Source organism: Perissodus microlepis, chromosome 19, assembly GCF_051167445.1.
Source record: "Perissodus microlepis isolate ML-2025 ecotype Zambia chromosome 19, ASM5116744v1, whole genome shotgun sequence".
Lineage (NCBI taxonomy): Eukaryota > Metazoa > Chordata > Actinopteri > Cichliformes > Cichlidae > Perissodus > Perissodus microlepis.
Window position 1 is genome coordinate 29,576,474 of NC_140479.1, and position 17,371 is coordinate 29,593,844.

The window sequence follows — 17,371 nt, forward strand, 5'->3', positions numbered from 1 at the left end:
TGTAGGTGAAGGAGGTAATGGATAAGAGGTATTAATCTGCAAATAACTGGGCATGAATTATTTCAGCCCATTATATAATATTATACCACAGTATAGTTCTAACTAACGAGGCAGCTCATTCTCTGTCTTAAAAATACTTTCTTAATGTTATATTTATAATCCCCGTGTATCAGTACCACTTCCTAAATGTTGCCAATCTAAACAAAGGCAGCAGCATTAAAGCAGTTTTGAAGATAAGACGTTTGACCTGATTTGAACTTGTAGAAGAGGTCAGAAGTCCAAAGTAACAGGATATTTAATTCCCATATATCGGCCCCTGTATGCCTATATGGTGTCAATACAAAACATGGTTTTAAAGAGTTCTACATTCCGTTATTTTCACTTTGACCTTGAAGGAGAAGTCGAGAAGAGGTCAAACATGACATGATGTTTTAAATCTTTATACAATGCTTTCTATATACGCACACACACACACACACGCACACAGGGTATTCACATCCCTAGCCACTTACCCTAAACCTAACAATAACCCAATTGTAACCCTGACACTAAAACCACATTTTGAGTCTCAAAAATGCCTTCAAACTAGTGGGGACCTGGATTTTTGTCCCCATAAGGGGTGTTGGTCCCCACAAGTATAGTGAACTTCCAACTTATGTTATCAGTCTATTCAAATATGGCTCACATCCACCAAGGTCAAATGATTGATTTATTGGTCAAAAATTAACATGAACTATGATTCTTACACTCGAGTCTGTCTGTGTGTGTGATTGAGCGTGTATTTATATCTTTGTGGGGACCAAGAGCTCTACATGCTTACAAAGTTTTCTCAGAATTCACCCAAAACGCTAAGCTATCGTGTTTACAGACAGACAGAATGGCACGCACACAAACGCTGGTGGTAACAAGGCCTGTGGCGTGTCCAGTTAAAGAGCTTTGTACCTGCATTATGTTTACAGAAGCATGCAGCATTACTATCCTCAGTGCTGTGATCCCATTGCAAGATAACTATGGGTTTGTGTTGAGGCTAGCCTCAAAAATCACAGCATCGACATACCAAATGTAAATTCGCTAAAGACAAAAAAAAAAAAAAACAGGGTAACAGCAGCATTATAATCTTAAATGCATCAAAAACCTGGAATGGACTACTTAACAAGCACAAGCTGAAGGTTTTGGCACGCCGCTCACAGTGTCCTGAATTACATGTCATAAAAAAACAAAAAAGTTGCCAGACAACAAAAGAGAAGTGCATTCAAGGCCACCGGACAAAAATTAACTAAACAAGAATCGTGTGACTCTTCTGGCTACAGAAAATCTCTGCAAGCTAAGATACTCAGAAAAATGGCTGTAAGTCCTGAAGAAGTAGCGCTTTGGGAACTTTGCACACTGTTATTCAAAACTGTAAAAGACAGAAATAAAGAATCAATCTTGCTTACAATTAACGAAATGCACAGTCTTCAATTTTAAGCCCTCTGGAAATCATCTCCTGTCTTTGGTTTTCACACTAAGAGAACATTTGACCAGAGGTGCCCCAACGTTTCCACTCCATTGCACTTAATTGTGTTTGGAAACAAACAGTTTCTCCAGGAAATGTGTAATTTTTTATTAGATAGGAGCTACTGTAAGGTTTTGCTTGGTTTTGATTTTTACATAGTTTTATTATGTGCAATAAAACAATATTTCCTTGTTGACTGGGTCACATTTAGCTTTGCACTCTTCCAACAGCTGAACTTGTGGAATGATACTTTCAGGACAATAAAAGGTGGATAATTAACTGGGTGATATGGTAGAAACAGTCACCACCTACAGCAACATTTTTACTAGCGTTTGTGTGTGGCCAACCACACCTTTATATTTGAATCACATTGCAGTGTTCTGCACAAATGGGCTATGTTTTCCGTATCAAGTGTAAAAACCGTACTGCGGCGTGCATCCCAGTTATTTAGTCTACCAGCAAAACACGATTACATCAAGCGAATTATATGGCAGACAAGTTTCGCTGTTGCACAATGTGTGCTACAGAGACAGTGAATAAACCAAGTATTTGTGGCCGGGTGTTTTTATGCACGGGCAGTGTTCAGCAAAACAGGAAAAAACAAGCTGGCTTAATCTGATTTTGGTTGAAGACATTCATGAGACCCTTTAAAAAACAAAAAAAAACAAACTTTGCTCTAAATTTGGGGAAACATGGCTAAATGAAATCATTCAAAAGAGGAGGGAAGAAGACAAAGACCCATTCAGTGCATCTACGATGAGAAACTGAGACATACAGGATGTGTTATGAATAGTCACATTTTTCTCTTTATAATTATATTTATTAGAGTGAAGCGATGGCTCCTCCTTAATGACCTAGCAGACAAACTGGGGAATGGCAGCAGCCCCTGGGGTTCGAGTACAGAGGACTTGTGACCGGTAAATTGTTAATCTAATGTAAGCCTTTATTTTAGTAGGAAGCACTGGGACCCCTTTGAGCAAGGCATCGAGCAAAGCCACATTTTAGTAGTTATTTCATTGGCTTTCAGGAGATAAAGTCACTTCAAGCCACTAGAAATGGATTCGATACACTTAGCTGCAGACGCAGCTTTTGAAGGTTCAAAGTGAGAGCATATCTGAAGCCCATAAAACCTCTTCAACAGTATTCTTGTCAGTGTGACGCATATAGCGCATATGTCACTACATTAAGCTCTTGTTGAAGATGGGCTGAAGTCTCAAGATGGCATATAAAATGAGCCATCAGTATGTAATGAAACACTGGACGGCAGGGTGACATGGTGATTAGAGAAGCCATCCGGGAAAACGAAGGTCAGGAGTTCAAAACCATGTAAGATGTGCACGGCGAGCAGAAGCGCGATCTCCTGAGCCTTACGTGTTCGTTCTTAGTTAGCCCCGCCTTCCCCCGAATGAGCGTGCTGGCTATCTGCCTGGAATGTAAATGCAAGCGGCGGGTTTAAAGTTTGGATAAGCTCGAAGCCAAAAAATAAATAAAATAAAAAAAAATCAAGAATCGTCGCTTTAAATCGATACTCGGTGGCGTGGATGTGCTGACTAAAACGATAGAGAAAGGAGGCTATTGGATTTGTTACACTTGCTTTGCCATTCATTTTTATCCACATTACCAGGGCTGGAGCACAGCAGGAGTCTGCAATGTATACTGTGCACAAACTAATCATTATAAATCCCGCCTGCAATATTGAGTTGCGGCCTCAGTTTTCACATCCCATCAGTCTCAACGTTTTTAGGGTTCCTTCCCACTGTTCCCACTGTTTTCCCCCAATGGCAAAAGCTGATGATCAATAGGATTGTGCCAGTTTTCCCAATGGGTTTTTTGTTTGTTTTTTTAATCCAGGATGATATAATATATTCAAAGCTGTTAAACTTCAATAGAAAAAGTACTCCTATTGCTAGTGCTATTTAAGACGTGGAACAAATGTGTTCTGAGCTAATTAATTCGGCGCCTCTGAAGAAGAACTTGCTTTCCCATGGCGTTGTCTGTACTTACTGTCCCTCAATGAGCCAGGTGCACTTGGTCTTGTATTTGTAGTTTCCTGGACCGTCAGTCAGATAACCAGAGGGCCCCGTCAATCTGAAAGGAACAGGAAAAAGAGAGAGAGGTCCAAGGTTACTGGTGAACATGTAACTTTTTAGTAGCTGACATTTAGCTGAAAGCGCGGCTGCGCCCATGTACAGCCTCACGGGGCTCCTAGGACAGCTGTATGCTTGTCCTGGAATTTGATTACTTAGGAAAACCTGCAGCTGAAAGACTTTGTGGAAAACTTCAATTGAAAAGAAGATTGCTTATCAAACAATTACTTCCATTTCTGGCTTTTAAAATGTGAGGATTGATGTTTTTATATTGTTATAACTTTAACATGTTTGGAATTTGCTGTGAACATTTTGCTGGTGGACTTTTAACATCAGGGACTCGGGATGGGCCTGGTAATAGTTCACAGATAATCGTTTTATGATTGCTTTGTCTCCAAAATCCTAATTCTTTGCAAGAGAAAACATTATTCTTTACATCTTTTTTTAAGACTCAATCCCTCTAGCAGCTCTCCTTTATCCTGTTGCCAACTAGTTGCAAATAACCTTTCCGTTTTGTAGCATTATTACACAACTTTCGCAGCCTTTTGCTGCCTTGTTCTCAACTTGGGAGAACAAGGCAGTCTTTAAAAGTTTGTATAGGAAAAGTACCATATGTAGATGTACAATTAAAAAAAGTGCAGTGCTAATATGTAAATAAGGCTTGCAATATCGATCCCATATGTCGGTCCGTTTCATGCATGCATGACACACTCACAGCAGCACAGACAAATACTCACTCACACACTAACACATTCTAACATGTCATTAGCGTGGAAGGTCTTGACTGTGAGTGAGGATACAATGCTCTCCAAAGTAAACTGTTTGTAGGAGGAGAATTTTAAAGAAGCTAAAAAACATAGGACAGCAAAGACAAAGCAAAGACAGCAAATTATTGTCCGAGGCCAACACCATGAGGGGCATGCACAAGCACTAATGGTACAGTATGGCATACGGCCTGTTATTGCCAATTCAATTGCAGTCTCATGACGCAGCACCGGTCGGGAGATGAATTACGCAAGGGACACTTAGATGCATACAGACATTGTATCATTACTGATGCAGGTCTCAAGGTGCGAGGAGTCTGCCAACACACCCAGTCGCTCTCTTGTTCCAAAACAGTCGCTCAGCAACATTTCACACCGACGTCTGCTGAGGAAGCTGCAGAGAACACACTGCTCCCGTGTGCAGTTAAAGAAGCGATTTAAAGATGTCTGCGGCACAAGTGGAACATTTTAAAAAGCGTTTTTAGCAAAATTAATCAATCGATACAAGCTGAGCAGTTTGACATTTTGCTACAGGTCCGAACTTGTGTCTTATAATATGAGTGATTTTTTTTAATTTCATGTCTTTTTTTAAATGGAAAATAGAAGTATTTATATCCTTTCACTTAAAAAAACAAACCAAAAAACAGGATGTTCTCCTTTCAGTGTGACGTTTTTGTGGGGTTTTTTAATAATCATCTCTATATTGAGAGCTTCTGGGGAGATCCCATATTGCACAACTCAGGTTTGTTTGTAGCTAGGCAACAAGAAGTGCTGCACGTTACTGAAGACTTAAGCCTGCTCCAATTACTGCTGAGGTGCAGGCCTATAGTCCCAGCTGTGTGAATTGGAGGCTCATGGTCCAAGGCTAAGGGTGTTGTTAAGGGCGGTTAACAGGCCAAATGCATGACACTATATGACAACAATGCTCTTTGTGCTGTCGCTGCAACTTGTGGATGAAAGTTTTTAACAGAACAGCAAATCTTGGCTTGATTTTTTTACACTGAGTCCATGCTGAATGTTGATGGCTCACCGATTCCTTTAAGAGAATACTTTCAACACATATGCTGAGACTTGTGGCAGGTTTGCAAACGTGTACACCATGTTTGTAATTACAGATCAGCCAGCGATAATAAAGCCAGGCCAACAGGGACTTTCAGCTTTTGCAGCAAGCAGACAAACATCACTCTCACAGGGCAGAAGCTAAGAAAGTCATGAACTCAACACACTGATGCATGTGCAGTTAACATACTGTACTGCTGCTACAACACAATTATCATACTTACAAGGTAAACAATATTTTAAAAAAACAACAACAACAGGAACAGATCTGCAACCAAAGGGAAACTCATCAACCTTACAGTCGAACAACATTAGAGGAAGTCAAGGGTGACACTTCAGTAACCGAGTGATAGGACTGGCTTTGTGTTAGGCCTCAACTCTAAATGAGCAAATTCAGTAGTTTCAGCTGGGCTCGTCAGAAATCCAGCAGCATCAACAAGTATCTGCTCCAGAAGTAAGAGTGGCCTCTAACCAGCTTGAAACTAATTCTAACAGCAACTGAGGGCCAACATATATACTAGGATTAAGCTGCACAATTAATTGGATTTTAGGTCTGATCACTATTTTGGCTTCCAATAATTAAATGAGCATGATCGAGCATGCTTTTGCTGTTTTAAAACACAAAGCAAATCAAATGCACTCTAAATCGCTGCCCAGCCACATGCATGCATGGGCCAATCACAGTCACTCCCACACTGCACAGCAAAGTTTCTGGACAAGTATATAACAAATGCAAATGTGTGGCACAACAGAAGGCAAAGAGCTTGCCCCTTGAAGCAGATCATTACTGTTGTTTGGAAATACTTCAGATTTAGTGCACGTGAGGTAACCAAGAAGAAATCATATCCAAAGAGTGCTGCGCGTCTGCACCCCAAAGCAACACAAGTAACACATCTGAAGGCCTGAAAGACACTAATTTGGAGTCTAGCTGATGCATGAACTTTGCTACGAGTTTTAGTCACATTCATCATGTAGGTTCAGTCGAGTGAAAAACCTTATATTATTATTTGTCTGCAAAATTTAGGATAATCCAAAAGTAAAAGCAGTGCTCCTCTGATTCATTTTGTCTTACAACGATTTATATAGATCTGAAGATGTGTTATGTTTACATTTTTGTCATAAACTTAATGAATAATCGTGACAAATAATCGTAATCTTTGATTAATTAGGAAAACGTCTCTCTAAATAGGATCACCGGCTATTCAGCTAGCAACCAAATATGCTAACAAAGAGAGAAAATTCTAAATTTAAATATTGTTTAAAAGCATTTCAAAGTATTTGGTGAATAAACAAATAAATACTGATTCACTGGCTGTGATGTAACATTTTCATATATTTTTTTATCCTATTAGATGCTTCTGTGAAAGCGACATACCCAGAATTAGGTTACACATTTACAGCTTATCAGCTGCACCCTCTGAGTTTGTATTATGTTGGGACATGGAAAGGGTAATTTAGGACGCGACTGTGTACCTAAAGCATACCTGGGAGCAAAACACTGAACTGAACTGAACTGGTAGTTGTTTCACTATAAATTCCTTGTTTTTGTTAAAGCTTATAATATACAAAATGAGCTGGTAAACTGCAACAAAAATATATATTTTCAAATGATATTTTTAACTTTAAAGTGGTGTAAAAGTATAAAAACAATATTGAGGCTCTTTAAGCCCTTAGGCACATTATAGCATCTAGTTATATTAGAAATAACAACACCTTATCTTTACTTTCAGACAAAATACACCCTGATTTTAAGATAAAAATCCCTTAGTGTCTGTGCTTTTTGCTAGTGGCAAAAATTGATATTAGATAAAATGCTTCATTTCACAGTCTATTCTAATACAAATGGTATTCGTGCAGCTGAGCCAAGTGGTCTGCAAAAGGCAAAGTGGTGCAGCTTGAGAGCAAAGCAAACAACTGCTTATTCAAAGGCGACAACAGTCCTGTTTCAGTGGTACAGCCTGGAGAGGCACGCTCAGAGCATGCTCAGACAGAGTGTAAATGCTACAGAGGCAAAAGGCCTTTCCCTCCAGACTCTGTGGGGAGAGAAGAAAGCGGCCTGTATGAGATTTTAAATCGATCACAGAATATTAGAGGGGCGATGTCACATTTTCACTGGTGGTCATGATTTAAAAATTTGATATGACATTGAATGTCATCGGGAAGAAATTTACCACGACATTTAAAGAAGACAAAAATCAGTAGCGCAGCAGTGTGGCCATTAGATAACTGGAGGAGAGGTGGCTTTTGTAAAGAGGGGCTAATCGACTAATATTTAAGCTACACAAGAGACTGAACAGTGAAACTAAAATGATCAACAACTAACACTAAGATATACACATACATCAGCAGTGCATTAATGGAAGGGACTCTTTTTAAAGTTGTTGTTTCTTTCCCATACCTGGAAACAAAATCCTAATAGATATACATTTGAATGAATAGATTCATTCAGTCACTAACACATAAAAGGACACACTGGGCAGTTTAGATCATGACAGCTCATAAAACCGATGGGAGAACAAAAAAGGAAAAAAAGAAAAAACGGTTTCATTTATTACAAAGCAGTTCTAAACATTTATTAAGAACATTTCAAAGGAGCTCTTTAACACACAATCAACTATTAATCTGTCGTTTCAGCAGTTCCATTACTGTCATTATTTGATGAGAAAGCTTAGCGTGAGAACGAGTGAAAAACCAAAGGACTACAGCAGGAGTTTAGGAAACTAAAACAAAGCACAGTCACTCATATCTCTCTCATTTTGCTTTTATTAGATACGTGTAGTAGAGCAAGATGTGAGGAATGTGGGGAAAGCCTACGTAATATATTCCCCAACTACTCGGCTATCAGTTCACCCAAATTACATTAAAGCATTTCCAGAAGCCACTTTAAAGTTGAGAAACAAGCAAGAACTCCCGAACACTGAGGGGGTGGCACTATGAGAGCACTTAGGATTCAACATGCGCTCTTTACATAAAATTATTAAAAAATAAGCAGGCAATTGAGACACTTCCAGGTTCCACATTAATTGCAACCAAAACTGGTAGTCAAACCAGTGCCAGAACATGAACAGGCATCAGACTCTCAGACTCTTTATGCACCACCCCGTCCTGCTGCGTATGAAAACTGGTTGGGAATCCCCATTCTATGAAAAAAAAATTAAATCAATTATCTCCGCAAGAGTTTTATGTCATGCTAATAAAAATGTACATTTGTGTCTAAGAGTCTTCAAACCAACAGGCGTGAAGCAGCCTTTTGTAGACACTATGTGATAGAGATCAGCCTCATGGCTACAGTCGTTAATATGACAAGCAAGGATTGTAGCTACAACTTACAGTTATAACTGTCACTTTATTAGTTTTTAAAGCTTTTTCAAGCTTCTCTAACACAGTGAGCCTGCATCCTAGTTTAACAGCTCCAGTCAGGCAGGAGAGGAAGAACATCCATCCATCAGCTAATGAACTGATCTTCCCAATCTCTTGCTCCACTCGTTTCCTGTCAACTATTTGCTTTCATCTATTAAATAAAACCATACAATTAGCAAAATGTACCCTAGAAGCAATTTACAGTGGCTGAAGGTCCCAGGTGAGCAAACAACAGCATAAAAGTAGAAATCTGCAGCCATTACAGTACTCAGAAAGGAGGCGAATCTGTCTCTGAGAACAATCTTTAAAAGCACCTTAACGAGATTCTGGAGAAGTCAAGTGTTCAGAATTAAACCAGTCCTGTCTCATGACCTTTCATGCAAACAAAGATCCTACAATTTTTTATTGCTCTTGTCTGATGAAACTACTTTGACTGTTTGGCCGTAATGGCGATCATATTGGTTGGAGAAGAAAAGAGTTTGCAAGTATAGGAACACCAACCCAGCATGGTGGAGGTGCTATCAAGCTGTGGGCTGCTTGTTGTGGGACTTGGGGAGAAATTTAATTTGAGCGGAAAAAGGTTTTTAATGTGTTTGAAATCTAAAATTCTGATAAATATTTATAAGATACTTCACATTAAAATTTCCCCGCCGTGGAATCAATAAAGTCTGATCTTATCTTTTCTTAAACAGCATCAACAGTTATGGGGGGTTACAAAACCTTTCCAAAGACTTTCAAAGAAAATTTAATTCACTAACAGTCATTACCAACTGACAGGTCCCTCCTGATTCCAAAGGTGGAACATAAGCAGATGTCCACATGTAAGATGTGAATTGTCGGAGAAGAAATTATTAGAAATAAGAAGTTAAAGGTTTGTGATAAAGTCTCAAGCTAAAGATAAAGACTCTTTTTTTTTTTTTATTATCCATTTGCTTTAATCCTCTGTGGACCTCGCACACCCAGGGGCGTATAGTACAATCATTGAACAATAGATTTTAAAGACAGCAAGCATTTGTAATTGAATGTTTTAATTTCAAATATGAAGAATTAAATAAGGAACCTGTGCTTTGTTAGTGGCTATCACAAAGCCCTAAACTCAGATAGAAATTTAAAACGAAGAAGAAGGTGGCTGCCTGAAACTTTGAAGTCAACACTACCAAAGGTTAACAAAATGTACATAAACTGGTGATGCAGTAGGATTATTATTAAAGTTTCCCTGACCCAAAACAGGGGAATAACAGAATTAAATATCCATGGAAAACTAAGTTAAACTATAATTAGGAAAATGGGAAATGAGTAGTCTCAAGTTCTTCAATAGTCCTTCAAGGCTTCTTGAAGAACATTCAAAGCTCTTCTTTGGATGTTGGCTGCATTTGTTCTGTTCTCTGTAAAGATGACCGAACACTGCTACAATAATGTTCAGGTCCTTGCTCTAGGGAGGTCAATCCATAAATAAACCATTGACAATCGGATGCTTACCCAATAGTATGGCATGGATCACCAGAATCTGTCTTCTTAGATCCATCAAGTTCAACAAGATCCTCAACACCAATGACTGTAATGCAGCCCCAAACCATGACAGAGCATCCAGTGTTTTTTACAGATGGCTGCAAACAGTCATTATTGTAACACAATCGACACATGTTGAAACTTCAAATTGCGATCAATTATTCTGCAAGACCTGTTGATAAGATAAGATAAGATAAGATAAGATAAGATAAGATAAGATAAGATAAGATAAGATAAGATAAGATAAGATAAGATCACACGTGGGAAATTTGTTTTGTCACAGCAGGAAGTGGACAGTGCAAAAGTTATATAGAAAAAAATTAGAATACAATAAGAATAAAATAGTGTACACAGCTGTACAGAATAGAATAAAATAATATATACAGTAGAATAAATAGAATAAAATATACAATAGGATAAAAATAGAATACAAATGCTTTATACAACTGAGTAAAAATACAACTTTGTCAGAAAAAGAGTATTGCACTTAGTGTTATTGCACATGTGTGGATGTGTGTGTTTGATCAGTTGGAAGTCCAGTTCTTGTGTCATTATGCATACCTCAGTCTTTTCTCCCATCTTACTTTCAGTTTATTTGCCGTAGACAGATTTTTAGGCCTTCTTTTGTCCTCCACTAGTCCAGCTTCCTCCATATATTTAAGAATAAACAGTACACCTTGTAGAGATATGCTAAGCATGCAGCTAATTATTGTTTAGGAATCACTTTGTTGGTGCAAAAATAATATTCTGTCTCGGTCAAACCGTTATCTTTGGGATTTTTCAGAGATTTATGTAATGAAATTTGAATTAATTTTGCGTTTTTTTTCCCCAGAAGGCTGCTAGTAACAAAGCACCTAAAGATACAAATCAAGTTTTCTGTCATGTGCAGACAACAGTAGTGCGTCCCTTGTTTTGGGTGGTTTCTTAATACTTGGGTTATTCATAAGTCAGCATTAAGTGGCTCCAAAAATAAAATCCCCTGAAAATGTCCATGAACAAGAACTGGACTGAAAATGAGAGAAAAGGATGTGCAAAGAAAAACCCAGAAAGCCTGGAGACCTAATGTTAAGACCACTCTAAAACAAAAGAAATGAGGGGTGCTTCAAGGCTTTTGCACAGTAGTGTATATCAAAAGAACAACAACAACGACCCCCTTCTTCATGTTGATTTTTGGCCCTCAAAGCTAGAATAGGGACTCCATTTTGGCACACCCCTGCCACAGAAAGCTGCTTTTACCAGCATTCACCAAGCCTTGTATGGCAGCATTGTCTGTATGCTAAACACGGCCTCAGACCACAGGCTCTCCGTGAAAAACTATCAGCACTTTGACCGTGTTAACAAAGTAACACAGCGCCGATTCCAAGCAAATCTGGAATCACAGCAGCAGTACGTTTACCGTTCCACTTCAAGATGAGTAGCCTAGGGTGATGTGGCTTCAGTATCACTTTTAATGCGGGACCCACTGACACAGCTGAACATTACACTGTACGAGAGTGGCCTGTTCTGCTATTAGCGAAGTTCACGGTCAGACAAGCAGCACCACAACCAGTCTGGCAGCACTGTGAAGCAAAGAGAGATCTCCGTTTTTTTCCACTTATCAGCAGTTTTTAGCTATGGTCACTTACATGCCAGGATGAAGCTTTTAAAAGAAGCTGGAAAAGACAAACGTAGCAGCCTTAGAAAAAAACGGATTAACTTTAATGAGCCCCGTAGGGAGGTTCATCCTAGCAGTTGACCCCCTGGGTTGCATTAAAGCAGTCCTGAAAAAGAACCTAAAGCTTTGGTATTTTGATCAAGGGCGACTGAAAGAGTATGTCTTATACTTTTAATGCATGCCAGTCAACCACCACCCTACAATAAAAGAGTGTGGCGTACAAATAAAGATCTAAATAAAAGCCAAACATTGGGTTTGTCAGCTGTTTAGGACAAAATAAGCAAATTCCATTGACTTTAGCCTCTTCTCTATTACACATTACTAACTAATGAGAGAAAAATCATTAATATTAATAAACAGAGTTTAACTCCATTCAAACCCAGCGTTCTTAGAGCCGGGTACCCTGAATGCAGCTGGTGGTCAGCGATGATTTCCCACACTGATAGACTGTCGAGGCTGATACTCGAGTGCAACAGAATCACAGTTTTTATTCACAGCCAAGATGAGCCATTTCACCCAGAGACCACTTAAGCCCAGTGTTCTGAAACATTAGAAGCTCAGCAGCCATTCAGCCTCCATTTCACCTGCTCAGATGTGCTCACCAATCGGCTGCACTAATGTGGAAATTGTTCCAGCTTCCCTTCCCTTCATCATGACCGACTTGTGAGCACGCATAACACAGCAGGCCTCCCGTTGGCTCTGCTTTATGACCTGGCAAGGCTGATCACAAGCAGAGGCAGCATGACACAGTATTAAATAAAAGTGAGAAAATGCTCTGGACTCCCTTTACGAAAAAAGAGAAGAAAATCCGCTGCCTACAGGGTGGACCCGACTCACACGTTCTTAGCTGCACAGACACGCTAGCTCATCAGAACAAGATCACCTTGCTTAACAGCGAAAAGAAAGAAAGCAGAAGTGTAAAATTACTTCAAGAGGTCACATTTGAGCTCTGTCAAGGAAAAAAATAATTTGGGGAACAAGATGTTTTTCTAATTCGGTGCTTGCTAAATGTCATAGTTGAAGGATGAGCAGAAGGGCGCGATGCTATGGAAAGTGATCAATAATATAGTCGTGACTGATTCCGAGTGAAACTGTCATCAAGTACTGCGGGATAATTTCCAGATCAGAGGACAAACTCCAGTAATGCAAAGTGACAGTAAAATGGGAACGGAGGACGGGCACAGCGGTGATAATTGCCAGTTTACAACTTTTGAAAATGTACAGCTTTGGCATTCACACACACTCGCACACAAACTAGTGGCACTCATGGTTTAAATCAGAGTTAAAGAAAGCCAACACGGATGTGGGCAGATACAAGGGGGGTGTGGGGGGTGAGTGAGAGATGATGCAATAATGGGTTTATCAAGTGGTACCTTCCTCCCACCTCTCACTAACCTGGGCAGCTCAGCTATAAAAGCACAAAGTGCTTCAGTGCCACCCCCTCCCCCCCATCCCATCCCATACTTTGACCCTGAGCTGCTGCTGTCCTGGCATCAGCACACACTATCAGTTATCTGAACGTTTCAGTGGGCCAAACATCATGCAGGCAGCTTTTCAAAGAGTCCCGTGAAGCTGAAGAATGCAAAGCGTCTCACCTACTGGCCTGAAAAAGTGGGACACTACCAACAGAACAGTCTGGTTTAGTCAGAGATAAATTACTTGGTTAGACTGAAAAAAAAATAGAGGCTAGCAGAGAGTGCACTGTGGTTACAAGTCAAAATGGTTTTGGGGGGCAGAAAATACATAAAAATAGATGACATGTCTGTCTGTGCTGTCAGATTTTCTAAAGAATAATGTCAGACTACAGAGGAAACATGCAGCCCGGCTAATCCTCATGGTTCTGTCCTGTCTGATAGGTGATCTTAGTCAAGAAATGGTGTGTACGAAAACAGGCTGATGATCTGCGTGAATGAGTGGCAAGCTGTGACACCAATTCGGATTAAAAAGCTCTGAAGCTCAATGTTGGTCAAATGTTAAATACCACATTCACACAGGCATAGCCGTCCAACCCACACACTTGAACCATTCAGCAAACACATGCTGCATTTAAACAAGGAGGACTGCGGCCTTTGGGGGGGAACCGCTTCGCTTGTAGCTGGGGCAGAGGTAGTAGCAGACCGGTACTTGAACGCCTCGAGTGTGGGCTGCTCGCCATCTCCAGACAAGGACTGTCAGGTCTGAATTAGCAAACATTTGGCGCAAAACAAGGCAGACGTAGACTCCACATTCAGCTTATGTCACTGCTAACAGTAGGCTATAATCTGCCAGTGTGTTTTACATTACCTGAATCGCCCTCCGCAGTGCTGGCATTGGTCCCCAACCCAGCTGGGGAAACATACACATTCGCCAGTGGCGGTGTTACACTGGCCGTTCATACACGGCTTATCGCACTCCTTGGCCTCGGTGAAGCCAGGCAAGCCGGACAGCAGCCCGATAACCGAGAGAAGGAGCGCGGTGGTCAGCATCAGCAAGCTCCGGTCCCGACCAGAGCCCGAGCAGGCCCGCCGCGTCGCCCCGTACATTCTCTCACAAAAGATGGCTGCTAGAGGCAGGCGCTCCGCTGACTTCGGAGGTAGCGAGCCGACGAGCTACCTGTTGATGTAGTTCCGTTTATTGGACCAGAGGTACGGTTTCCCTGGAGGGAAGGTTTAGTGTCTTCGCCGAACCTGGTTTCTGCCGGTTAGTTGGTTTACATCTTTCCAGTGGTTGTGTTTCCCAGCGCCGCACCAAGCCGCATATTTACGTCCAGAAGTGACGTCACGACAACGGAAATGCGCAACGGAAGGAGGCAGAGCGCGCAGGGCTTTAAACTTTTATGTTGGAAGACAGGAAAAGTCCTTTCGTTTTCTCAGACAGCTCCTTAGCAGCTTTCTCTTTTATTTTTTTCTCTAAAATAATCACCGTCGTCCGTTTGCTGCTCGTGTTCTAAGCGTAGTTCGATGTTTATTTTGATATTTTTAATACAAAATAATAATATATAAGAAATATGACCTCCTTCCTCCGCTCCCACTACAGGACATAGTTCACATAAAATCAGACTATTTACGATTTAAATGTTTATGCTCTTGAGAACAGCAGCTGTTGACATTAAATTCATATCGTGGGTTTATTTATTCATTTCATTTTAAATCAGATAATTGTGTACCAGATAAGCCTTTACAATATTGCCTCTTAAATTTTATGATTTTATGGACATATTCTAAGCTTAAATTAAGTTAGCCTATTTGGCTATTTAGCTTAAACTTTATAGTCATGCGTCACTGAATATGAGGAAAAGTGTATACCACTATGACTGTTATAGTACTATAACTAGACTTTCCATGATGCTTTGCACACACAACAGGACACCGTTTTTAGTTATAACTTGTGACACTAAGACTCGTGAGAACTATTAACCTTGAATTCTAATCCGAGATGCAGAATCTCACAAATCATCTTACATGTTGTGGTAGAGAGAGGACGCTGATGCAAGACACTGAAGGCAGAATCCTAAACCATAAGTGAGCCTTTGTATATCTGATAAATGGTCCCAAACAAAATGCAAAAGTTTCACTTGGATTTTTAATCCAAAGAAAAAGAAGTCCAAAAGAAATTTAAAGACCAGATGGGCAGAATGCCTCCTGCAAGCTCTGCTTTATGATCTAGACACACCATAATACTTCCACTTAAGCTTCTCCATTCTTTCTCTGTGTCCAAACAGCTGTACTTTTCATCTCTCATAATCTTTCTCTCGGCTGTCCTTCATGTTCTTCTGTCTATAACCTCTTCTCTCTTTTCTTCTCCCTACCTCTGCCATGCTCATTCTGTACAGTGTGGCTCTCTTTGAGTTTCTTGGTGATACTTCTCTCTCCAGTTCTTGACACTTGGAAACCTTGTGATAACTTTGTATGTCCATCCCCTGCTTCCTGATCATCAACAATTCTCTTTCTGAGACTAACCTGATTTGTTTTTGGCACGGTACTTTCTCAGTGACAGCTAAAAAGCCTTGCTGAAGTTTTTATTGGAAGATAACCTCCAGTTTTAACTTGATTTTACAAGCGTTGAGGATTACAAAGTTAAAGCACATCGTTATCCCTATCTGTAAGTGGCTGATTACATCAAGTTACGCCAAAAAGAGGGCCTTCCCTTTATACACAATTTGATATAAGGGTTATCTTCAAGGTGTTCGTCCTGTATCAACACTGTATTATATGGAATGACCTGGTAAATTTTGTTTGTTTTTTTAATCCTGTCCTGTCTGGCAGCTTTTGCAATTAAGATTTATGATGAATGCACTGTTGTGCCAAACACATTGTGTTTTTCCAAGATCAGCTGTATAAATCTCTATATGCTCCTCTTTTTCATGTATTTCTTTTATCTCTTTATTTATTCATTTCTATTTGTGTTATTTCAGTTATTACATTATGTGGCATACTATGACGATGTCTAAAGAAGGGCAGGCAGGAGAGAGAGAAAAAAGATGGGAGGAGAAAATAGGGGAAAATATAACAAAAGGATAGAGTACAAATAGAAATGTTTCCCCAACTGCTGGACCTCTAAGAAAAAACAAAGATGAATAACCTGGAACACAAAAATATGAAAACGCACAGATACATATATCCACATATATTTAAAACCACTCAAGGTCACTTTATATCTCAATTGTAAATTGTAAAATTTTAGACTGTTAAAATGATCCCTTTTTACCTCAAAGCGTATATTTACTCCCCTTACCTCAGTCTCAAAGTGTATATTTATTCTTACTCTTCCTATATTTATTGTTGTTCTTTTGCACTGCTGTAACTGGAGCCTCTCTATATACTGTACTGTATATAGCAGAGATGACAAAGTTTATTTTGACTTTGACTCTCCTTGTGGTGTGTGTGTGTGTCTTTGTCACAAATGTACTCGATAATGAGGTTGGGAAGCCACAATAACGCCCTCCAGGGGTCAGAGGCAGACTGAGCTGGATCCAGGAGGCCATCCGCAGCCCCCAAGTTTAGTGAAGAGCAGAGGCCACACATCTTGGTGATGTTTAAATTTTGAGAACGTGTAGTGTCACCTTATGCCACACAGAACGTTACGTCACTGGGATGGTTGGTTGGTTGTGGCTCATAGATTTACATTCATTTATTTTAGCTAACTAATGAGAGAATCATTAACTGAGGGGATCACTTTTGTGCTGCCCGTCTGTAACAATGAGTTTTACACTAAGAAACAGAGGATATACTGTCCACTTTCACCGTCTCTTTAGCTGTAATTGTCTCTTTGGTCAGCTGCACTGAAACGGGAAATTCCAGCTGTTTGCTGTAATGTTCAGGTTTGTAAAGCACTTTATAAAAAAACAAATAAAGTGTGAATGAGCATCATGAAATATTTCAGATGTCATACAGTTTTGTCTGTCTCAGCTTTTAAGGCTATACTGAATTCATCTTTATTGATTTACAGCCTTGCTGGCGCTTAC

At 39.9% G+C, this 17,371-nt stretch overlaps 1 protein-coding gene across 3 annotated transcripts in view; it reads right to left on the reverse strand.

Annotated features, from left to right (window-relative positions):
* Positions 1 to 14,703, reverse strand: part of atrn (attractin) — a 148,426-nt gene extending 133,723 nt beyond the window's left edge. For all 3 annotated transcript variants that reach the window (XM_084914415.1, XM_084914414.1, XM_084914417.1), the window contains exons 1-2: positions 14,212 to 14,703; positions 3,500 to 3,583 (exon numbers count right to left, since the gene is read on the reverse strand). In XM_084914415.1, coding sequence (XP_084770541.1) covers positions 3,500 to 3,583; positions 14,212 to 14,450 — 323 coding nt within the window. In that variant the 5' untranslated portion in view covers positions 14,451 to 14,703. The remainder of the gene's footprint in view (positions 1 to 3,499; positions 3,584 to 14,211) is intronic.
* Between the last annotated feature and the right edge of the window lie 2,668 nt (positions 14,704 to 17,371).